This window comes from Dermacentor albipictus, chromosome 8, assembly GCF_038994185.2.
Source record: "Dermacentor albipictus isolate Rhodes 1998 colony chromosome 8, USDA_Dalb.pri_finalv2, whole genome shotgun sequence".
NCBI classification, from domain to species: Eukaryota; Metazoa; Arthropoda; class Arachnida; order Ixodida; family Ixodidae; genus Dermacentor; species Dermacentor albipictus.
This window is the reverse complement of record NC_091828.1, coordinates 89828211-89852823: the sequence shown is the minus strand read 5'-3', so window position 1 is coordinate 89852823 and position 24613 is coordinate 89828211. Positions and strand designations below refer to the sequence as shown.

At 45.1% G+C, this 24613-nt stretch overlaps 1 protein-coding gene across 1 annotated transcript in view; it reads left to right on the top strand.

Annotated features, from left to right (window-relative positions):
* The window catches only part of LOC135911343 (uncharacterized), a 609973-nt gene that overhangs the window by 488652 nt on the left and 96708 nt on the right, over positions 1–24613 (top strand). Inside the window, exons 4-7 of the mRNA XM_070523691.1 lie at positions 13002–13119; positions 16805–16857; positions 19565–19714; positions 24229–24260. Coding sequence (XP_070379792.1) covers positions 13002–13119; positions 16805–16857; positions 19565–19714; positions 24229–24260 — 353 coding nt within the window. The remainder of the gene's footprint in view (positions 1–13001; positions 13120–16804; positions 16858–19564; positions 19715–24228; positions 24261–24613) is intronic.

Here is a 24613-nt window from a genome sequence, read left to right as displayed (position 1 = left end):
CAATCTTCTGTTACGTTCAGCAGTTTAATTATTTCAGTCTGAGAAGATTTAGAATAAAAGGCACGCGTTGTCGTTGCTATGTCCGAGGACATTCGTTTGTCGATTGTCATTCTCAAAGTTCCAAGGAATAAGCTTGTAAAGAATGTAAGGCAATGCATGAGCAACTTTAGTGATACAAGAACTAGAATTTGGTATAGAATATATACGACAATTTTTGCTCACAGGACGCCGGCGCCGGACGCCAACACCGGCATTTCTGCGACGCCGGTCCCTTAACACTATCGCGTTAATCCAGTTGATTCAGATTTCAGTAGCACCTCAATACTGGCATAGACTGACGATGCGCTCTTGGGTGCTTCAGTTTCTCTATAAATAAGCACACCAAAATGAAACTATATATCCGCATCCAGCAGTACGATGTGCAAGGCAGGGAGGAGAGAAGACGACATATTATGTCGTTCCCTTTTGCGACCAAGGTGCGCCACATCCGCATAAAATGATGTGTTCTTTACAGTCGCAGTTGGCTCCACCATGCACTAGCGATTGTTTAATACAACCGATGCAACGGATACTGCATGGAACGCCGCAAGTTTAACTGCGCATGTAAATAGTGCCGGACCCAATGCTAGGACTATTTTACAGAAGCGTTTAGGTGCTGCCACCTTGGACTGTTATAGCGCTCCTGTTTTTTGACGTTAACGACGAAGTGAACTTTACTACAGTCGAATAATAAGCATGGAAAAAGTTATATAAATGAGTTCAGCATTCCATGACCATGTTGCGTCACTTCTAATAAAACATAGAAGTGGTTTGTGTAACAGCCAAAGATGGCGTCACCCATGAAGCGAATATGAAATCATCTGTTCCACACACACACACACACAAGACACACACACACACACACACACAAAACATGTGCCTGAAGAACTGTGATTGGCTGAGGTGCTGTAATTCGCTGATGATTGGCAACTGATCTATAAAACAACTAAGCTGAAACAACCTGAACAATGCCAGTGGTAAAACGCTAACGCTTCTTTCGAAAGCCGAAGCATCGATTACGATAGTAAATTAGTGGACAGCTACACGAAGTAAGGATTGTAGTTTTATCGCCTGTATTAACTTGTAACCACAGGCATAATAACTCAATTACCAAGCATAGTGGCATGTGCGCACAAGCAAACGTGAACGCATCTCAGTCGATGACCACGGAAGCTCACTGTCAAAATGCTGGAGTGAGAAACCGAGGCAGCAGCAGCGAGCGAATCGACGTTCACGCTGGGTCTGGCATCAAGTCGAACTAAGCCACGAGAAACACAGCGCACGGGCGGACTCTGTCCACGTCGCAGATCGCTTTTAAGATACAGCGGCCAGGGCGGGCGCCTATGCCCGCCCGGCCGAACAGAAATGTGGAACTGCAGCAGAAATGCAACAAAAAAAGCTGCAGAAATACGCCTTGAGTGGCCATATAATTGCTGTAGCAATAAAAACGGTAGGAAAGGGTAGGAAATAAAGGGAAAAAAAAACTGTCTTTCCACTTCACCATCGGGGACGCCAACCACATGAAGTAGTAGTTAGGAATACTTGACCTACTGTGCCTATGTGACGTGCTCGAACAATGACTTGGCACAAACCGCAGGGAACTACACATCTAACACTCTCTATACGTGCTTGAAATGTTGAGCTGCCCGTGCAGCCTTAAGTTCTGTATGCATGTTTTGCAAAAAGACAGCCGTTTAGCACCCTGAAATAATGAAAGGGTGCGCTAAACCTGCTCTCCAAACGAGTGCACCCATGTTTAAAAGTTGCCCATAAAGTAAGGGCGCGAAATGGGTGTTGCGACATCCAATCCACCCTGGAGGGTGTGATGTTCTTGAGGGAGCACCTGTTTCTCAAAGTTTAACGTCAGTATATAGCCGAGTAGACACAGTAGGCAGTGTCTCACATGGGTGAGGTGCGGAGAGGCAAATCATAACGAGTAGCCGTGAAATTACACCCATTTACTTTAAAGCAAATTAACATGGAGGGTTTCCATAGAGGAAACTAAATGCTTTAGTGGCAATGCACGTGACCAGTGAAATTAGTGTAGGCTCGCGTGAGCCTAAACGAATCCTACCAAAGACTCAATTCTCAGGATCAATAAATTTGTTCAAGGAATAAGTGAGGTAACTTAATTAAGTATGATGTGTTTCTTCAAGAGAAGCAATGTCATGACATGCATGGCGTCAACACGTAACAATGTAACAAAACATAACATGATATAACACCAAATAGCGTTGACACGGGCATCTACATAACAAAAGCTCGGTTCCTTCAATTCCCCAATGTGCGCGGGAACAGACAGTGATATTGCGAAAGTCCTAAATACGATCAATGTGTATCGTTCTAACATACTAAAGCTAGAGCTTACGCCAATCTCTCGGGAAATTGCGCCTCACTCTTCGGCGACATTTCCAGACTTGAACACTGAAACACTTTCGCATGCGTCTTTCGCAGACGCGGATAGGTGCCGCACATGTAACACAGAATTGCATTTGACAGCCTTTGGTCATTCTTGTCTCGTAATGCGGTTCCCTCATCGTCCTTTCGTTCGCTTACAATTGCTCGCGTAGCAGAATCACAGGGCATCATTGCACTAATCAGATTTTCTGAACTTGGAAATTCAATTGCAAAGGCCTCATTTATCTTCCAGTTCTTTTTAGATTTCAATTTTTAATATGACAAACCTACTCGCATAAGCGAGTTCCATGTAGTACCGTCCGGCTCTCGGTGTTCATAAGCATGTCAGTTCCGTCTGCTGTGGGCACAAAGTATTTTATAACGAACAGCGCAGCTTCGCAACATATTCCACTTTATTTATCGCGAGTCTTTCTCAATATTCAACGTGAAAAGTATTGAAAATATTACAAAATGTGAGTCGCGCGTGGACCAAGTATATATACATATATATGTTAGGTGGGCTACGATAATTAAGCGCATGTTCGTGGCACACATCATCGATCCACGACGGAGTCAAGGTGGATATCATCTCGAAATTCTGAATTTTCATCAATTACGTCTCCGAACAATCCGGTAGCGCAGCGTATCAGCTTTTGTAACATTATGCTGGATGACAAAAAACACCCCGTGAACCCGGGTACGATACCTGCGAAAGCAGTGCATACATTATGTCCTTAATAGCATTCACTTTCCGACCTGCTGTGGGAAAAAGAATGAGATTAGGTTTCTGGGATGATCTTTACGAGGAGAATGAGCAAGTTTTATTTTCTTACTTTAAACATTTACTTAATAGAGAACCATGGCTTCCTAGTTTAAATGTACTTAATGTTCATAAATGCTCTCCTTTAGAAACCGCTGTAGAAGCGATGCATTCAAGAGGGATAGCTGATTTGTCTTTCACATTGTACAGAAATAAAAATTTACGCTTTGACCTCTGAAAGGAAGACTGGCCAGGACTATTGTAAAAAAATGGCATCTTCTACCTGGGGACGTAGCGTGGAAAGACATGGCGAGATTAAGCGATTAAGCAAAGGATCAACTGCACCGCTGCGAAGCCAACTTTACGGATACGGTGCCCACTCGTTTCCGCCAGTGCCGTTGAAATTGCAATCAGCGTACCGTCGAGCGTGCGTCGGGTTGCAGGTACGGTATTCGAGGATATTAAATTAACGACTTTGGTGAAGGGGTACGAAGCACATCATTTTGACACTTGTATTCCAGTATGACGGGGTGCAGCGCACCAAACTGCACGAATCGTACGGAAGGTGGCAAAGCGTTTTACGCGGTGCCGCGCGGACGGACCAGACCGGCCGGCTCCGAAAGGGACCAGGATATGCGAGGTGCGTTTGCTTTGTTTACAGAAGTGAGTTCGGCTTGTTTACACTAAAGCAGCACTTATCTCGAGTAACGCTCCTGTACACGATGAAATGCGTACGCCTGGCATGAGGGGTTGCTCACTTGTGCAATTTTTGGGTGTATATTTGCAGCGCGACAGAGGTGTGGTCCAAAAAAATGACGATACGTCTGTGTCGCGTTGCACATATACGCCAAGAATGTTAACTTACCAATGCGCCCAATTCGCTGTGTTACTTTTGCGATTGTTCTGACTGTGCAGATCTGGAAGAATGGGCTCAAAACAGAGTAAATACTAGAAAATATAGTTTGCCCGTAGCACCGTGGTTCTTGTCTCCTCTGTCTCTTATTTTACTTTTTTGTCGGCGTTCTAATTATTATGTAACGTGGATGTGCTAGTGTTCATTATTTGTAGTAAGCGAAAACCTTGCGCGCTTCCGCTTCTAGACAGCTGTGATAGCTTCAGCATTTACCGCTTGCAATATCTTTCTTGTTAGCTCGGCCTGAGTCGACATGAGTAATGTAAAATTGTGCATGTATGCTTAATAAGCAATGCGTTATAGTAGATTGACCTGGGGGTATGATCAGGTCAAGAAAAATGTTCCGGGGTCAGTGTGGACTCGCGTACCCACTGCTCAGGCGCATTTACGAGACCTCGTGCATGCTGAATTATTCGCCAGAGTAGTTGCCTCCCCTGTGCAAGCTTCTTCTCCTTTTTTTTTTGTACTGCCTCGAAAGTTACTTTTCTCTTCGTAGCAAAGAAATAAAACGAATCTTTGTTTTTCGTGGCTAGGCAAAAAATAATCCATATTTGAATGTCTTATTCCAAATAACATCTCTCCGGTACAATGAATAACCACATATACAGGGCCTAATGCATCCCGTCACGTTGTCTTAGATTGAATGATCGTCAACCTGCACCTCGTTGTTCAATTGGGTGCGGTTCAAAGTATGATGGAAGGTAACGCACCGAAGTGTGCTTGAAAAAACAATTATGTGGATTCTACTCATTGTGGGATTCTGTGTAAGCGAAGCTTTCTGTTTTGTTTGCTACAACTGACGATAATCGGCGTTCATGTTGACGGGGAATGTTTATTTACACAACGTTTAGTTTAACACAAGGGTGGTGAGTTGATGTTCAACGTAACCTTGCGTGAACCACTGCTGTTTGTCTGTGCAGTACACAGAACACACAAGGGGATGTGTTTGCTTGACGCGTTGTTGTGCGCCACACTTCATAACCTCTGAGAAGGTTGAGCACATTTATGGCCTCACATTGCACATCGCATCGTGGCAGAAGTACTACACGTTAATTGAATTATGGGGCTGTAGGTGACAAAACCCTAATCGTGCTATTAGTCAAGCCGTAGTGGTGGACTCCAGAATAATCTTGACACTGTCGGGTTCTTTAACGTGTCACTAAATCTAAGTGCGCGAGCGTTTTACAGCGAAGCTGTAACAGCTATCCTGGGCACCCCACATAAAAAAAAACTCGGAAAAGAGGTCAAAGCCATAGTGACTGTACTTCGCAGACTTACAGGTACTTCATGGGGTGGATCAGTATCGTCCATGCTGCCTGTTTATAATGCATTAATACGACAAAAAATTGCGTATTCCGCACCGATCTTACGCGGATTTTGCCACAGGTCAGCAGAGTGGCTTCGCATTTGCCTAGAGGACTACGCCTATGTCTAGGAGTTCCACGAGCGACTTCTAGCTCTGTTAATAGCTGAGGCTCGTCAGTCACCATTTCCAGTTATGCGAACAGCAGAAACACGCAGACATTATTTCGATCTTCAAAGAAAGCAAAAAGCCACTCATTGGCTCTAGACATAATGACACAAGATAGAAGTTGTGTTCATAAGAAATTCCAGAAAATCTTCACATATTGCCAATAAATTAATTTTGGAACTCAGACGTAGAATATCCTCCATGGCTGCTTACACGTCCAACAATCGAATTGTCAGTAGACGGGCTGTTCAGAAAAAGAGATGTTCATTCAAGCTGCTCAACAACTAGCCCTTTGCCAGATATATATGCGGTATTCAGGATACACACACGTCGATACAGATGGCTCCAGTACAGCAACCTCTTCAACTTCATTATTCATTAAACAGCACCTCAACAAACAAGAATCATTTAAGTTATCTCGAGCGACATCGTGCACAATGACTTAACTGTTTGCAATCCTATGTGCGGTAAAATTTATATTGTCAGTAAGAGATGCACAAAAATTGGTAATTTTCAGTGATTGACAGGCGGCTCTAACATCACTCTGCAGCACAAGAGGGAAAACATTCAGTTATAGTATAATATACGAAACACTTAAAAACCTCACAAACGCAAGCGAAGCGAAACCTGTAATAGCATTCCAGTGGATACCAGGGCATTGTAACGTTCCTGGCAACACAGCAGCCGATGAAACAGCACGACAAGCACACCACAATGATGATGCGGTTCCGCTCCCAATATCAAAGAATGAATTACACTGCGTTACGAGGACAACATCTTTCAATATGTGTAGAAGCAGTTGGTTTGACCAGAATTCCAAGAGCTCGGGCTTATATCATATTGATCCGTTTATTCAATTCAACTTTTCCTTGTCATTAGACAGAACTATGGAAATCCTTAATCACCAAATAAGGCTAGGCACTGCCTACACAAAGTATTCCTTACACAGAATTGGCCGTGCGGAAACCCCCGAAAGTGATTGTGGATTTGCAGACGAAGATATAGCCTCCTTCTAGATTGCCCACATCACTACACCCCACCGAGATGCCGACTTAAATTTACCCTGATTAAATTAGACCACAGACCTTTCAGGCTAAAGAAGCTTTTGGGTATAGAACCAAAAGCTTCTTTAGCCTGCAAGGCCGACAACGTCCTTGCAGAAGCGCGCTTTACCAGCGCTAAAGACGTTTATTGAAGACAATGGCATTGTTGGACGTTGTAAGCGCTTTTATTGTTCCTTTCATTCCAGTGTCGCTGTATCTATGCATGTGTTTGAGGATTATGCTATGTTGACTGTTCTGTTGCGACTATATGTGATAATGCGTTTACACGCAGTATGTACTACCCGCTGACTAGAGACATCAATACTTCCGTTCCTTCTCAAATATTTCATTGTTTGACGGTGGGGCCTACCGGCCGGCTTTTGCAGGGATGTGACACGTGGAAATACGTGTGGCTCCCTTTCGACTGTAAACAAGAGAGTCATAGCTGCAGAAAGACTGACATATATGTGATGACCAGTACACGACAAAGGCGATCGGAACTAAGAAAATAAAAAGAAAGAAGAAAGCGGTAAAAGCGGTGTAAAAGAAAAGGGCGAAGTGAGTAAAGTGGGAATTGGCGGATGTTTAAACTGAAAAGCACTGGTTGGAGTGGAAAAAAAAGAGAGGAAGAGATGAAAGGCCCACTGTAGCCAGAAAAGCTTCAATAACGATACAGACAGACGATACAGACATACACGCACGAAGTGAAAGAAAACGGGTATTTTTTTCGGCGATAGTCTGGCGACTGTATTGGCGAACCACAAAAAATGTACACTCGGCATGTGCTATGGGCTCTGGCAATGTTTCGACGCTATATTTGCTGATTTGAAAGCTCAGCCATGCGAGCACGAAGAAATGAATGGGCTCGGGTGTAATCCCAGACTCTTGTCCGGGGCTCGTTTATCGCTTGGCCGAGAGGGAGACCTTGGCGTATTGTGCAAGCAACATTTTTTTTTTCTCTTCCAACGAATTCGTCACAGGGCAGCACGAGTGCATGGTTTCGATTCCGTCCGTGTGTTTTTCTTCACGTTTGTTTGGGAATGAGAAATATCCAGGGAGTAATGTAGTCGAATGTGGGTAGGTTAGGTTCCCGTTTGTTGCTATTGTTTTTTTTATAATATTTGTAATGAAATCTGCCACGTGTACAAACAAATGGTAGTTTTCAATTTCATCCCGTCTTCTTTATCTACTTGGTTACAGCGAGAAAGGTTTGCAATGGAACCTAATATACTACATGGACAGGTAGAATTTTTTCGAATGTTACGGGCTGCCCAACTGTGGAGACTGAACACTTCCTACAGGCGCACATTACACGAAGGAAAGCAAAGGTGCTGCACAACTATAAACGAAAAGCAGATGTAGAAACACAAATTTATCAAGCATAAGTTTGTAATTTGTAATCACCTAGCCTGCTTGAGTTACTCAGGTATGTTATCAATGCCTTTCCTTTTAGCATCCTTGTGTACAGCTCTTTGGTCTTCTCTGTTTGCCTTGTATCGCTGCTGCCTATGCATGTAATGGATTCGGTCGTATCAGCCTCTTTCCTGCTTTTTTTTCCCACCAATACTCTAAACGTCTCTTGCTTACCTCGAGTGCTGACCAATTGATACTTCCGCGTACTTTAAATCCCAGCGCTTCTGGAAGTTGTATGTACGTTGCCTATTGGTCTCGCTGGGTGAATCCCTTCGCATTCCATTGAGTTGTGCTGAGTGGTCTCCGGATTTTCGTTGCAGCACGCACGCGCCTCATCTTACACATGCACATGCCAGTGCGCATACACATGGTACATGCAACTGCTACATGACGTGCTACCTGGTGCAATAATAAGCAACTACAATGTGTGCACGTATCGACGGCACACGGCGCGTCTGGTGGGAAAGCGTCACCTGCGATGTGTGCCGTGCTGCTGGCGAGGAGTCATGCCTCTGCGTGGTGCTCCCAAGCGAGATAGAGGACGATTCCATCGAGGCGTCCGCCTTCATGGGGCGTCGCGGCCCGGCTGTCTGTGCCGATCACGACGTTTGGCTAGCGTAGGTCGTTTTGAGTGGGCGGTGCGAACGGGGTGCGATAACGCTATCACGTTCCACTCTTGAAGGCAAAGCTTAAGCCTCTTAAAATTTTTTACGGCATCCTTTAAGCAAACGACGCGAAGTCCTCGGCATTTAGCACAATCACATTTCCACTTTTCAACAATTGATGCCTCAAATATTTCTCGTCCATACAGCAAACAACGGCGTCTCCTTTCATTTCTCCAAGCAGCGTCCAAAAATCGTAGTGCTCCGATACGTGCCGAATTGTGCATACAATATATCAAACGGTCTCAAGTCTCAACAGCGACGTCATTGAAAACCGGCAGCTCTCTGCACTCTTGTTTACCTGTGGCACGTAGTAAGTAATACGTTGCTGTGGTGCATTGCCGTAACAATATTCACGTGCGCTCTTCGAATGAAACCGGCTATCCCACATTTGGACTGCGCTATCGGAGAGCGACGTCGCCTTTACTGTCCGATGTCTCACACCGACCAGGCTTCGTCAGCCTCTTGAAATTCTGGTGCACACACAGACGTGACCTTCCCCTTACTTCACTGAGCACTCGGTCACTCGTTCTGCTCACATTGCGCATCAGCGTGGATCCAGCTCCCACTGTCGTCCCCATGGTTGTTTCACGAGCGCGTTAGGCCTAGTGTCGCGCGTATACAGGTTACTATGTATTTTTCTCTTATTTATTACCGCTAGCTGTGTCACGTCATAGTGTGGCTGATGGCGATTCCGATGGCGTATAGGGTACCGCTGAAAATAATGCCGTTCCGTTTTGCGAAAGGGAGAAACCTCATGGGCGAGAAGTGAAGCCCGGTTAGATGACAGCAGCTTCCATTAAATTAATCGCAAAACACTTTGGATCTGTGTATGAGGCGCGATCCAGTGACATGAGTGGGCTATTTAGCACAGCGCATCTTACAGAAGACATATTTTCATGCGGTCAATATTCTCTCGTCTTCGTCATACCGCCGCATAATGTTATGAAAGTGTAACAAAGTAGGCGGCAGGTTAGGATGGTTGACTTTCATTTTTCTCGTAGCACACAGGAACGCATACCCACCCTTAAGAAGAAGAAGGACACGCTTTGTCGCATCTTTCCGCATGTGTTATTAGGTGCAGTTGCCAAGTTTTCTGCGATCGTACTTGCGTCAAGAGGCTCAAAAGACATGTTAGGAGGTCGGTTTAGCGGAGGCAAGTAATACACGTTTTTGTCAGGTTGAGAACGGAGAGTCGACTGGCTTTATTCAGAAGTAAAAGCAGGTGGTTTGCGGAGTGGCTGTGATGGCACCCCCGTCGAGCGAGCAGGGTGCAATGACCCCCAGGTGGAGGTATTGAAAGCGAGGCACAGTGGTTTCTCGTGGAGCGGGGACAACGAATAGAGGGATGGTCGCCAGAGACAAGGCAGATAAGGCTGTTATGAAGAAATATGGCGAGAATCTACTGTGCACCGGCTTTTTTTTTCTTATGTTCGACGTACACGCCCTTGGATATACTTGGAATAGACGCCGTGGCGGCGCTCTTTGGCTGTTTGTATTTTCTGTTTGTTTTTCTAAAGAAGGCATCGCAATATGTTTTCGTGAAGTAACGAATTGCATTAAGTGAGAACATTTTAGTACTATTTTTCATAAAAAGCTTCTGAATGTGTTCTTTAGAAGCTTATTGACCACCCTTTATCACCTCCACGGTGCGCACGGTCTTTGATGGCTTGCGCTGCGGACCATACGACGAAGCCTGGTGGTGACCACACAGCTAAACTCATCCAGTGCACGTCAACTTGGCACGCAGTTTAATTTTTTTTAAGTGTTTACGCGAACCCCGCTACTCGCGGTTTTGGCGCACACGGCTTCCCGAACTCAAAAGCGGCGCTGAAACTTAAGATGGAGTCATTACGTGAAGCATCTATATGCTGCCACTACAGTCGCTATCGCTCCAGCAGCGGTATTACAAACGTGTTCAGAGGAAGTGCGCAGGCCTTTCTACGTGGCAGGCTTGCTTAGTGCTCCACGCCAGGGGCTGTTTTGCCTAGATCACGTTTAGACGGCGATCGACAAACCCTTCGTGGCCACGGAGACTAAAGTGCTTCATAGCTTACACGAGCTTGACCCACATTCGAACGCACTACTTCGCAAAGCAACGAGCACAAACGACCTATACGTTTTCCAACTAGCGCTGCCACAAAGCAGAGCAGGCTTCCGAGTGTGAGCCACAACTGTAAATACCCTTTCGCTACCGGGATGCCGGCAGGCTAATGCACATGAATCGTGCTTGACAAAGCTGCGCGTCTTCCGTTATTCGATGCAATTCATTCGTATCCCTGGCGCCATATTTGCAGCCGACAGCGCCAAGAGGCGCACGAAGGCTCGCGTGCATTTTCAGCAACGCGGCTTGTGAAGCACGTTACCTATAACCTTAAGAAGAGCGGCGAACAAGATAAACACGGTGTTCGCGATGAGCGCCTTGCAACAACGAGCGTAAAGAAACGAGCGAGCGATGAAAATTATTTTTAATTCGATGCGCGCCAATTATACGCACAAGGACGCGACTGCCACACGTGCACTGCGTTAAATGTCTGCTAAAGTTCAGCGACGGCACGACTTTACACAGCGGGGCAGCCGCCATATCTTAAGCTGACGACGGCCACCGTATGCTGGAAGTGCAAAACAGAATTTTAATGTGGAGCCTTGTCGTGAAGTATATATATATATATATATATATATATATATATATATATATATATATATATATATATATATATATATATATATATATATATATATATATATATATATATATATATATATATATATATATATATATATATATATTTAAATAGGCATAGTAAAATGAAAAGTGCTAGCATTACAGACGCTTTCGGGGCCTTTGGTCACACCACGACTGCGCATGGCCTTTTCGACAAATCCATCCAATATTTCTACGTGCGGCCGATCGACATTATACCATCATGTTTAAATGACGAAGGCTCGCACAAGCCGCAGAAAAGAATGTGCGGTCTTCAGAGTGACATTACACATTCACTGCTACGCAAAAGCGTGAACTGTTTGGCTGAGGCGTTCGCCGCATCATTATCTCGCGTTGTATATTTTTAAAATTATTTAATGTGTTCCAAACATGTGGAACGGCCACTAGTTGATCACAACGAAGGCGCCAAATAAAACAACGGACGAAGGAAGGAGACACGAGCCAACCGTGTAGGCGCTGCTGACCGGCGCCTACGTGGTTGCCTCGTGTCTCCTTCCTTCGTCCTTTCTTTTATTTGGCGCCTTCGTTGTAATCATGCATAACCGACTCGCCCACCAGCACGTGCCTTTATTTGGAATTTTCAGTTTGTTTTTCTGAATCGGTTCTGTTAGCTTCTAATATTTCCGTTTACGCACTTTCGTGCTGCGGGAAAATTAATATACTAGCAAGTCACGTGTGCCATTAGCTCGAGTACGAAAAGTCATAACATAATTCTTCTTAGGGACACCGTAGAAAAAGCTTGAGGCTAATGATTTCCAACCCAAACCATTCTTCTTGTGCGCGAATCACGCCGGAAGTGCGTGCCATCGTTAGTCAAGCCTAATGGAATAACACGGCAGGCAGTAATGATTTGAACGACCACCGCAACCTCAATTACCAAAGGAGCAGCTGCTATACTTGTCAATATGCAAGAAAGTAGGCACGGTGAGATAACCTTGACATTACTGCCAAACAAAGTGCCTGCGTCAGCGACAACCGACCAACGAGTCTTCGAATCTGCTTATTGCGTTACTGTTGTGTGCGCGTTCGTAGAAAGTGCCGGAAGTCGATCCTTAATTTGTCACTTTGAGGGACCGCGTTAGCATTCCTATTTTTTAAAAGGGACTCTCGCGGAGCACTTCGGCGGTTTCTGGGCTGCTGCTTTGGCTATAGTAAGTAAGTACTTATGTTTTAGAAGACGACACAAGAGCGACTGTTCGTGTAAAGTTAGTACTCTGGATAGATTTTCACACATTTTCAATTCTTGTGCTCATTAAGGAGAGTGTTCTTCACCTCTGACTTATTCAATAAAGCAGCGGTGGCGGCTTCGTTTGAAAGCGGTAGGCGTTATTTGCAACGAGTGAAAAAGAGTGGTATGATTGCTTTCTGGTAAACGTAGCGTAGCCTTCCCGTAAAGTATGCCAGCAAAAATGGGAATAGGACAAGATTATCTTCAGTGAAACTTTCCGAGGTACCAAAAAAAAAAGAAAAACATTACCGGAAATAATGATGAGAAAGGATTTGTGCACCAAACAAACCAGGGTAAAGGAATTGATATGTAGTTAACATCCTCGTCATGGGCCTTTTTTTTTCTTTCAGAGCAACTCGGGCACTCAATTTTTTGTGGCCTTCCTGGTTCAAGATCGCCTAGTTCAGATCATGAAGTTACTCACTGCAATTTTATTAGCGAGGCTGACGTTGTGCGCCGACATTCAAGGTAATTTACATATTTCCTTCTTTTTCGCTCATTTAAATTACTTCTATCTCGAAAGTCCAAGTTTATCACTGTTTCCCACGTCCTGCTTGTCACTGCATGCACCTCTCCTCATAATTTGTTCTTCAATAAACGTCGAGTGGTCGTCGCGATGTCACTACGTCGACGTCTCACAGTGTGCATTCACTTTATCCAAACATGCCCTGTTGCCTGGAATCATACCATTGTATTTACCGCCATCGAACCAGCGGGTTCGACCGTTGGTCGATGTGACCGTTACGCTAATCGAACGAAAACGCTCGCTGAGCAATCGCCTTCAATTTATCATTTGGGTTTGGTGATGGTGCCGCCTCAGAAATGTATTAACATTGTAAAAATGTTTTGGTCTCTTTAAAGCTGGATGATAACACGAGCTAAAAGCGGAGTCTTTGACGTTTGTGAATCCCGTGAAAATACACGTGGACGCTTTATTAACGTGGCCAATTGCTTCTTGTTTTTCTCGAAATGCCAGAAAATTTTGCCAGTTTTCGTAGTATTGCGTACTTATACCTGCACAAGCTATTGGTATGACACTTCTGAAGCTATTTAATTTGGTATATAATTGTCGTACTTCTAGTACTGAACGGAGACTTTACCAATCTAATCCTACGCTAGCATTGGTATGATGTAGTGTATGTACTAAACATAGATCTAATTGCCTAGTGTAAGTAGCAAGCTTATATAATCTTGCCAAAATAACGTACCTTCCCGAAATTTACAACGCCCTCGTTCCCCGTCATGCGCCTTTGTATTATCTCAGTCATTCGAAGTGCATATTTCAAATAATTTTGTCCACTCGTGAACCTCTATTCACCGATATATTAGACCACTAAATGTGGAAGTGAATGCAATCCATGCAAAAAAAAAATGCTATGATGTACAATGCTTGTCACGTTATCTTAAAGCAAAGCTGTCTTTGCCTCTTCCTTCGACTTTCCCGCTGCTGCTGCTGTGGCTGCTGCTGTCTGGCACACCACGTCGGAGGGTGGTTTAGAGCGTGTGTATACATGACAGGAGCGTGGAACAGAGGATAGGCGCGCTTGGCAGGCATTCTCAGATCATGAACAGCAGGTTGCCATTATCCCTCAAGAGAAAAGTTTATAACAGCTGTGTCTTACCTGTACTCACGTATGGGGCAGAAACCTGGAGCCTTACGAAAAGGGTTCTACTTAACTTGAGGACGACGCAACGAGCTATTGAAAGAAGAATGATAGGTGTAACGTTAAGGGATAAGAAGACAGCAGATTGGGTGAGGGTACAAACGCGAGTTAATGATATCTTAGTTGAAATCAAGAAAACGGAATAGGCATGGGCAGGGCACGTAATGAGGAGAGAAGATAACCGATGGTCATTAAAAGTTACGGAATGGATACCGAGGGAATGGAAGCGTAGCAGAGGGCGGCAGAAAGTTAGGAGGGCGAATGAGATTAAGAAGTTTGCAGGGACAACATGGCCACAATTAGTACATGACCGGGGTAGTTGGAGAAGTATGGGAGAGGCCTTTGCCCTGCAGTGGGCGTAACCAGGCTGATGATGATGATGATGATGTTTCTTGAGGCCCCTCTGCCGATTGGCAATTCTTCTGATGAGCCTGATGGCGTTGTTGGTTTTGGTGATGAGCTTCTGAACCGTAGAGGCATTGACCACTTTAGACTCTACGATCATACCCAGGACTCTGATTTTGTCGACGCACGCGATGGTGTGTCCCGAATATGTTCGTACGGTAATTTCCTGATTATAATCGAAGTCTGACGAGTATGGCCTAAGGCCCTTTTGCGTAGGTCTGCGTACGAGCGGCTCCGACTTGGTAGACGAGCATCTGAGACTTTTGGGAATTAGAAATTCTGCTACGGTGTTCACTGTTTCTTGCAAGATGTCCTGCACCAAGCCCGGGGTTCCCTTGGAGGCCCACGTGGTGATGTCATCTGCGTATATGGTGTGCTCGAGCCCTTGGATCTGTTCGAGTTTCTCAGGGAGCCCCGCCATGGCAAGGTTGAAAAGCATTTGGGAGATGACCGAGCCTTGTGGGATGCCCATGTTCCCCAGCGAGAGTGTCTCCGAGGAGTGGTCGGCAAATCGGAGCGTAGCCGTCTTGCTATCCAAGAATGACTTGACGTACACGTGAAATCTAGCTCCGAGGTGGTTCGGAAATGGTGTCCGCAATGTATTGGTGAGAGAGGTTATCGAACGCTTTCTCGATATCCAACCCGAGAATGGCCTTCGCATTTCTAATGGGGTGATCAATGATTTGGTGCTTGATTAAAATTATGGTGTCTTGAGTTTATAGACCGGGTCTAAATCCGATGAGGGTTTGTGGTAACAGTCCCCTGTTTTCGAGGAATCTGGATATTCTGTTGTGGACGGCGTGTTCTGCCGCCTTACCCACGCACGACGTGAGAGATATGGGCCTGAGGTTCTCGACGCCCGAGGGCTTGTTAGGCTTTGGGATGAGAACCGTGCTGGCGTTCTTCCATTCCGGTGGGATCCTGCCGGAAGCCCAGACCTGATTGATTCAATACGCTAGGAACCGGATGGAGTCTCCGTCCAAGTTATGAAGGGCCTTGTTACTAATACCGTCCGGACCTGGGGCCGATGTGCCATTCAGGTTTCGAAAAAATCAGGACCGTCCTTCAAAACCTGAATGGCACATCAGGTGTGGTGCACTTTCTCCTCTGTGATGTAATTTTAGTACGTGGAGCCAAACGTAAATTGCTTACCTACCGAGGCCGTACCTTCCTGTCAAATGTAATCGACGATATCCTGCACAGGTGCTCCAAGCAGCACAACATTACCAAATTATATCATCCGCAGGCGCATGGGATAACCGAGTGTCTGAATTGCTTTCAAAGTAGGTGTCGGATGACCACCGTGAATGCGCACTTTGTAATGGCGTAGCTTCCGCCACGACTCCGCTGGATACTCTCGCTTTTACCTTTAGTTTGGACGTGAAACAACTTTACCGTTACACACCTTTCTTCCTTCCCCTGCAGCTTCGACTAGTGAACATGCCCGTGACGCTATTGCTCGGGCTCACTACGGCAGATAGCCCGCAGTAGAATTGCTGCTTCCGAGGTCATTCAGAAGTGCCATTACGAGCAGCGACACCGCGACGAAAGTTTTGGTCTGGCGGGCCTCGTGCTACATTGGTCCCCCTCCCGGCGTGTGGGCCTTCCGGAAAAGCTCGTTCCCCGCTACACGGGTGCATATCGTGTCCTTCGACAAGTGACCGACGTCACGTATGAGATTTTGCGCACCGGTCCCGTTATATATATTCCGTTCCGTTGCCCTACGATGCTGTCCACGTTTCGAGACTAAATACTTACCACCTTTCCTCAGCTGTGGGTAAATAGTGGTGCCGGGCTTACACTTCTGCGGTGAGGGATCATGGGATGTGCTATTGGAAGACGTTGATGTCGGCCCTTGGATTTAGTGGGACGTACTCATAAGCGGCCACTGCTGATCTGACGATGACGACGTGCCTTGCTTGGTGTTGGCTGGCTTCCATGTAGGCTAGCGCTTGCTGCCTCTTGTGTACGCACCCTGTAAATAGTTTCCCTACTGTGCTCTCATGTAACAATATTATTTATTTATTTCACCTTTATTTGCCAATAAGGATTTGTCAAAAAGTTTTACAATGCCGATTCTTCAGGCTCCTACCAGAGTGGGCAATCAAAGATGGAAAAGAAGGCAAACGTAGTAAAGGTGAGTACACTACCATATCTGTGCTTTCATAATGGTTTGTAAGAAACAACTACGTCTGAGTCACGTAAGCGCATCTTTTTCGGAAAATTCAAGGGGAGAACAAGAACTGGCGCTATGCCTCTGTAGTAAGAAAATGCAACTCGTACGGTGTTCTAAGTTGCCAATTCTGTGGCCTATTTCAAGTCTTATTGGACAAATACCTTTTACGTTAATGAAAGGCTTGGGCTATACACCCTGAGTAATAAATAAACTTGAACTGTTCTTGTTCTTTATACACTATAACCCCTTTCTATGCGTCACATAAGGGGGTTACAATAAAAGAAATGTGCCAACGTTACCAGTAAAGCTAATATTACTAAGCGATATACAATGAACATCATCGTGTGAAAGCAACATAGCGTAGAATGTAGTAAAATTGGAATTTTAACACCACTATTATTGGCCGCTAAAAAGGCTATTCAGCTTTTGTACATAAGTGGCGTGGTTCATTATGCAGGCAACAGCACGCGTTAAATTATTCCAATGACGTACGGCCAGAAATAGTGGTGAGTAATTAAGAAGGTTAGTGCGCGTGAACTTAGCTAGGACTTTTAGACCATGATCTAGGAGTGTAAAAATGGAATGGGCGGGTTGTATTTTACCTCGCGAATGATGACTGGTTGTGATAAAGCTTGTGAAAGTGGAATCACAGTGCCGGAAAAGTTCGTTTCTCAAGTGGTGGAAGGTTAAACAATGCTTTCACATTAGTGATGCCGGAATGATGTGGGTAATTTCTTGCTTGAAATCGGGAAATTGGCCTTCTTCTGAAGGAAATCCTGTTTATTAATTAAGTTCACTTGATGTGCGTTACAAATGAATCACGCATATTCTATATACTTCTTTTGTGAATATGTAGAAGTTGCATAATTTAATTATAATGCGCAGCAGACTTCACTGAAATAAGTTCAAGTTCAAGTAGTGGTCGAGCTTCCAGCGCCAATGCAGAGGGCGCGAGCGTTCTCACAATCGAGTTGCGGGGCGCGCTTGTCATCGAAGGCCAGGCCTTTGACAAGGCCTGGCCTTTGACAAAGGCCTTTGAGGGACCTTTGACACGCAGTTACCACAGCCCGAGAGATTTGGCGCGGCTGAAGTTTTACTCGCTGTGGTGTAGCATTCGGGGAAGGATGGCGTTCTTCTGCTTCCGCCACCCTCTTCCCTAGTGACGGCTTAGAGAGGGGGCCCTGGCGACAGGCAAGGCGAAAGGTAGTAGGCGTCCACGGCGGCTCTCATACTGCTGGAGACGACAATATACACAGGGCGAACAGGCCTGTACCTATAGCCGGTTACACTACCGATACAAATGTGGCCGTTACCGTTTCTGTGCTCGGGGAAATTACGCATCGAAACGAAAAACGCTACCTGGATTTCCTCGCTGTATCGAAGATAAGCTTCTGAGAGCACCATTACTTGGTTATGCCGCGTAGCTTTCTTGAAATTTGATGATATTAACTTACATTTATAGTCATTGTCTGTGCTTTCTGCACAATCGTTTCGATTTCTTGTATAGGAAGGTAGGTCACATGTTTTATTTTTTTATTTTTTAAGAAAAAACAAATGAATCACCAGCTCAACACATGTGCACCAGAATGGTATTGGCTGCTTGCATAAGGGGAAGTAACACACTATCGCGCCACTGATATAGGAACACGGCATGCTGTGTATCCCGTAAAATGTGTTGGGGCATTTAGCAAAGTGGCGGTATGTAGGAATAATCAGCACATATATGTGAAATCGCTCAACACTCAGTACGCACAGGGGTCAATCTACAGGCCACTGAATATCAGTTATTTCTTTTTCTTTCCTCCACTAGACTGAACCGGGAAAGAAAGACAAGTCGAATTTTGAAGTATGCAGGTTGTTTCTGAAGGAGATAGTCGAATAGAGCTGGACAAAGTCCTATCTAAATAAATAAATACATAAATAAAGCAATCTAGCTCATTTACTAAAAGCATATGTTGTATAAAATGTTAGTGTTATGAAATGTCTGTGACCCACACAACGTTCGTTAAATAGGAAATATTGCCTTGCATTCTTAATTTGCCAAAGCCAGCTAGCAAGCAAATACAGTAGATGGAATTGCGGAAACTTAGAAATGGAAAAAAAGAAACTTCCCTCTTGTCTTGCCACCGCTGTAATTATTCAGATATCTAGATGATAACTACGGGTCGACAGCTTTGCGGGACGCTTACATTGTTAACTATAGTTTCTTCTGCTGTGTTACACCAGTTACGTGCGCACAATTGACAAACTATACAAATGAAGAGGTGGCTCCTGAAATGGCATAAGAAGCTCTAGCATAGGTGGGTGGAGCTTGACCAGAAGCAGCAACCGGTGCAGTCATACTGCATGTTGAGGCTCTTGGACGGCTATCCAGAACTTGCATAGTGCGATGAGGAGACGACGTTGACACTTACTTGAAATAAGGCTTTTCGGCGAGGTTGGGAATGGAGGCCGAGACATCGGGCATGTAGTTATTCTTAGTCACAAGGTAACGTGCCCATAGACCGGCATATATATTCGCAAATAGAACTGGCTTTAACACTGGTAAAATAAATATACCAAGGAAAACCAATTCAAATACTAATATAAAAAGTAACTTTATTTGCCTTTTAATATCTGCTTTCTCGTGCATTTCTTCCAACTAATGCTTCTAAGTCTTCTTTTCTAGATGCTGAGACAGAAGGTGCCTCTTGTACTGCACTGGATTGAAAGCGGGGCGGTTAGTCTTGAGCCATACCGCTGTATCCAGCTGTTGTACACTTCACAGGAATCTGATGATACACTTTACTGCGTCGTATCAAACGGGTGGACTGAAAGCGTAAGTAGAGTCAAGTCACAATATATGCGCATCCAATGGTGCGGTTGTTTTCAGCGCCCGAGAACTGAGCTCTGTAATCAACGCAAGTGCATCAGACGCCGCAGTCTTTAAGATAGAGTGGCAGCTTCAACGTTGCTAGCGAGATGGCATATGTGCATGCGTTATAAGTTCCATAGAAAAAGCAATCAGACACGTAGGAATATTTTGCACCTTAGCTGATATGGGCTCATTCAAAGAGCCTTTCGGTAGGTGATGGTGTCCGTCGCAGCTGTCGCCTAGCGCGTGAGACTTCACGCGATACCACAAGAGTGCAGGCGCCACACTCAATGCATAGAGCTACACGACAGGGACGGAAATCGCATACCTACAGTTGACAAAATATGAATTCTAGGATTAATCATCCAAAGTAACGGCTCCAACTGGGTGATGCTGGACAGCATCACGATCAAGACTGCGGACGCGATCCGAATGTTCCGGCCTTTCATGAATAGGCACAGGCGACTGAGCGAGGCCAACTCCATTGGAATGGTCCACGCTTTTGTACTCTGTCACATCACATATGTGGCTGAGATGCTCAACTGGAAAAAAGAACATCGGAAAAGGCTCGAAGTGCACATGCGCCGAGATCTTCAGGCGCCGTTGGGGCTCCCTGATAATGCCTCCACTTATTATACTCTTATAGCTAGGAGTGCACAATCCCCTTGCCGAAATCATCGAGGCCCAGCACATGGCACAGATCGCACACCTATCAAGCACGAAAGCGGGCAGAGAGATTCTCGTCATGCTCAGCGCGAACACCATAGCGGAAAGGAACAACGTCCTGCAGTTACCTAAATTCATGGAAGGAGCAATCAAAGTGCTCCGCTTCCCAAGAAACGTACACCCCATCCACAATCAAGCAAGAAGACTCGCCCGTGCCAGAGCCTTCGCTGCGGGCGCACCAAGGTTTCCCGACCAGACAGCTTTCGTGCATGCAGTCTACACACTGGGAAAACACGCCTACTCGGTAGCAGTAATCGACGGATACGGGCAAACGGGCAACTTACTCACGCTTTACACCAAGAAGGCAGAGGTAGCTGAACAAACAGCGATAGCAATAGCTCTCAAAGCCTCGAGTTTCATAACTGTATACAGCGACTGTAGAGCAGCCACTCGAGCTTTCGCCAAGGGCGGCATAGAGAAGACGGCGCTACAAATCTTAGGCGGAAGTAACATCACCAATCACTCCATCGTATGGTTCCCGGCACATATGGGCAGTTTATGGCGGCGCGAGGACTCGTCCACCGAGTCCCTCCGGTTTTCCTCGTTAGCCCACATATCGAGTACAGGGATCAATTATTCACGCACAACAAGCTCACTAAGCGCTTTTATCTAGGCAGACGAGAATTTCCCCTTCCGGATAAGAAATTAACCCGCAGCCAGTCGGTAACGTTATGCTTGCTCCAAACGAACTCCTACCCCAACCCCTGGCGCATGAAGCACATCGACCCAGACTACGACGGACATGTGTGTGAAGAGCGCAGTGAACATGTAGACTTGAACCATGTGCTGTGTGCCTGTACATCGAGTGATGCCTACGCCAAGAACAAGGAAGATTGGGACAAAGTGCTAAAAAGTGTTTCACTACACGACCACCTTTGGGCTGTCCAGAATTAACCGCCGAGCAAGTTTTAGTCGCTATGTATGGATTAAAGGGAAGCTGAAGAGTCTGTCGGATTCAATAAGACGCTCATATACGGATGCAGGAACCTTATAAATCATGCAGGTGAAATTTGGGGGGGGGGGATTTTCACTCAGGAGCGACACAATCGTCAGTTAAAATTGCACTGTAGCTCCGCCCCCCCGTCGAGCACCGCGTGCTGCTGCTGACACTGACGATGCGACCGGAGACCGGAAACCGCGGCGTAGTGACGTCAGCACTGGTGGTCTGTTCCTTCGCAGTTTCCGCGAGCGTGCCTGACCGTGCTTATTTCTGCGTGTGTGCCGTCTTAATCTGCTTCGCTTGACCCTGCATTCATTTTTGTGTATGTAGAGTGGTAGTTGACGTGCGCAACATCAATGAACTGGTAGGTCGATCAGTGCCGGCGTTCTGTGCAGGCTACGGTTGCACAAACACCAGCGGCCGCGACGATGTTCCGATGTTCCATTAGTTCCTGCAGGACAAGAAGATTTCAGCTAAGTGGGAGGCTGCTGTGAATCGAAAAAAAATTCAAGCGCTCAAGAACAATAAAGCTGTGTTCTAACCACTTCCGTGATGGCGATTACTACCAGAGTTTATCAATAATGCGTGAATGAGTGAGAGTACGACTTGCTGCTAGCAGGCTTTCTAAACGGAGCGCGAAAAGGTCGGTGCAACGAATACACAAAGACGGGGCGGGTGCGGCGGGCGGATGGTAACTGGTGTTGGGAGACCTTACGAATACACGAACTCATCCAAACCTGGATTTTGATTGACTGCTAGCTCCTTCGTGTTAGCACGCGGAACGGAAGTTCCATGTTTATGTCCCACAATTGACGCAGGTTTTGTCGCAATCCGCCGTTAATTTTCTATTCGCATGTGTGTTGTGAAACAGCCTACATGCAGCTACCATAACATAGTGCAATGTAAAGCTTGCATTTGTTGTGCCGCATATGCCATGCAAGCATGTGTTTTTTTTTGTGTGTGGCTGCTTGATACACAGCCGGTAATTGCAAATTCCTCTCGATGGGAATTGGTCTTCCACTGAACAGGAAGTGCAGTGAAAGTTCATCGAGCTATCGAGCAATGCACCCTGTTTCATAGAGGTTGCTATTGACTTACCTAGGAGATGTTACCTTTTCTTTTAGATGTATGACCCCTTGAAAGCTGCTGCAGGGAACCGTTTTGTCGGTGTTCATTGGTCCTGGTTGGTAATTTTTAAAGAACCAACAGCGGCCTTGTTGTCGTGCTTCAACTTATAAATCTTATTCAGTGCGCGTGTTAGGACGAGAGTGAATGTTAAGAAAAATCCACATATCATAAAAACAAAATGAGGCATACGAAAATAATTGCTTAAGCTAAAAAAACCTAAATGAAGAATAGAACAATGTCACTTAATAGTGATGGTGAATCAAACTGCGGAAAGTTTAGAAATGGTGAACCTAACTCTTATTGGGCGAACTACTGTCCACAAAAGCAAGTTGCGCTCAAACACAGCGATAGCGGCGAACACGGTCGGCGATCGTCAAAATTTGATGTGACTGTCAAGCGCGTCGGGTTTTGTACACTGGCCGTCGAAGGTTCCAGAGTAATTGCTGGCGCCCGTGTGTCTTCGAGAAAATTCCACACAATATGCGTCGCACATGCAAACAGATTGCGCAAGCTTCGGTGACGGTGGAAACATTCATAACATTCGGGAAACTTCCGATACATGCGGGCATGTCCCGCGCTGAGCTACAACATTTGTTAGACGGTGAAACGTGGTCACCCTAAAAATACAAACCAGTACACGTGTCAATGCCCCCCTCTCAAAAAGCATCGTACCGATACTACAAGCCAAACAGGAGAGCGAAAAACAAAAGCTCAGTTAATAAACAAAAGTTACAAAACGACAAAGAAACAACGTCCAAAGAACGCAGTCCAAAAAAAGGAAGTCCAAAGTTCAGTTAAGTTGCATTCTCAACTGCACTTAATCTAGAGATTTCTGCCGGATTTTCAGTGCATGGTAGGTTTTTACAAATATGCAGATTGTTTTATGCTCACCGCGATCAGGGGCTTGGTACCTAATTGTGTACACCAAGAAAGTGCATCAACAGCAAATACGTTGATGAAAAAACTGATACTTAAGATGTGTTCCTTACATCTTGAATCACTTCTGATTTGAATAGGGGTGCGAGTTTGAATAACATGTGAAGAATCGTTTAGTAAAATGATTGGGTAGTTAGGTGGTTGGGCGTTTTGTTCTCAGTTTCAGCATCTCATTGTATTAAGCGCATTCACTTCCTTCATTATTTTTCATGGAGTTTTACACCAGGCATCATATTGAACTGGCTCGACTGGTGAATTTGAAGCATTGCTAGGCATGAAATAGTAGAATAACTGATGTTTGATGTTTCCGTAGTCAGATTTTGCATGAAGTTCACAATCAGGAAACTTAACAAAACTTACTGATGTCTAAAGAATTCCTGATCGCTGCTGCCTCTGTATGCTCTTTACGATCCTGAAGGAGCAAGAAATGTGGTGAAACTATGTTTTATACCAAAGAATTAACTGGCACCTGAAAGAGTTATTATTTATCAACTGCTTGTTTGGAATTCTTCATTTGTTTCATGCCTGCCCTCTCTGTAGTGTGGAAACCCTGAGGGTAAACTAAATAATGAAGTAGGTAAAAGAAATAAAAATTACGGAAGCCTTATTAGTATAGAAAGGCGACATTAAGTAATACTTATTGGACTAAATTGTTTAATTGAGAATTTGAACACATTTAGTTAAATACTTGCCCAGGAATGAGCGACATTTTTCTCTATATCCTGACGTAAGTTGCACTTTATTTCAGGCCTCCCGGACCAACCTAAAACCGGGGAGAAGGTGCGTATTTTTTTCACGATTGTGCCTTTTATATAAAAATATAGTTGTACCTCCTAGAGAAAACGTAGGACTCAAACACAGAAAATAAAAGGGTGGCATAATGCCCGAAACATTGTCAACATTGGTCACAGTTACACAATTGAATAGTAGGTGCAGCTTCTGATCCAAATGCCCATACCATTGAAGAACTAACAGGAAAATTTATGTGTTCTTTGTGCTTGCGAATGACGTCATTGAATTTGTGCCAATGTAATGGTGGGAGTCTTGAAATAAACTTTATTTTAACGTGCAAGCTAGCAATAACACGAGCAGGGAATAAACGCCATTTAATCGGGAAGTGCTAGAGAAATTCC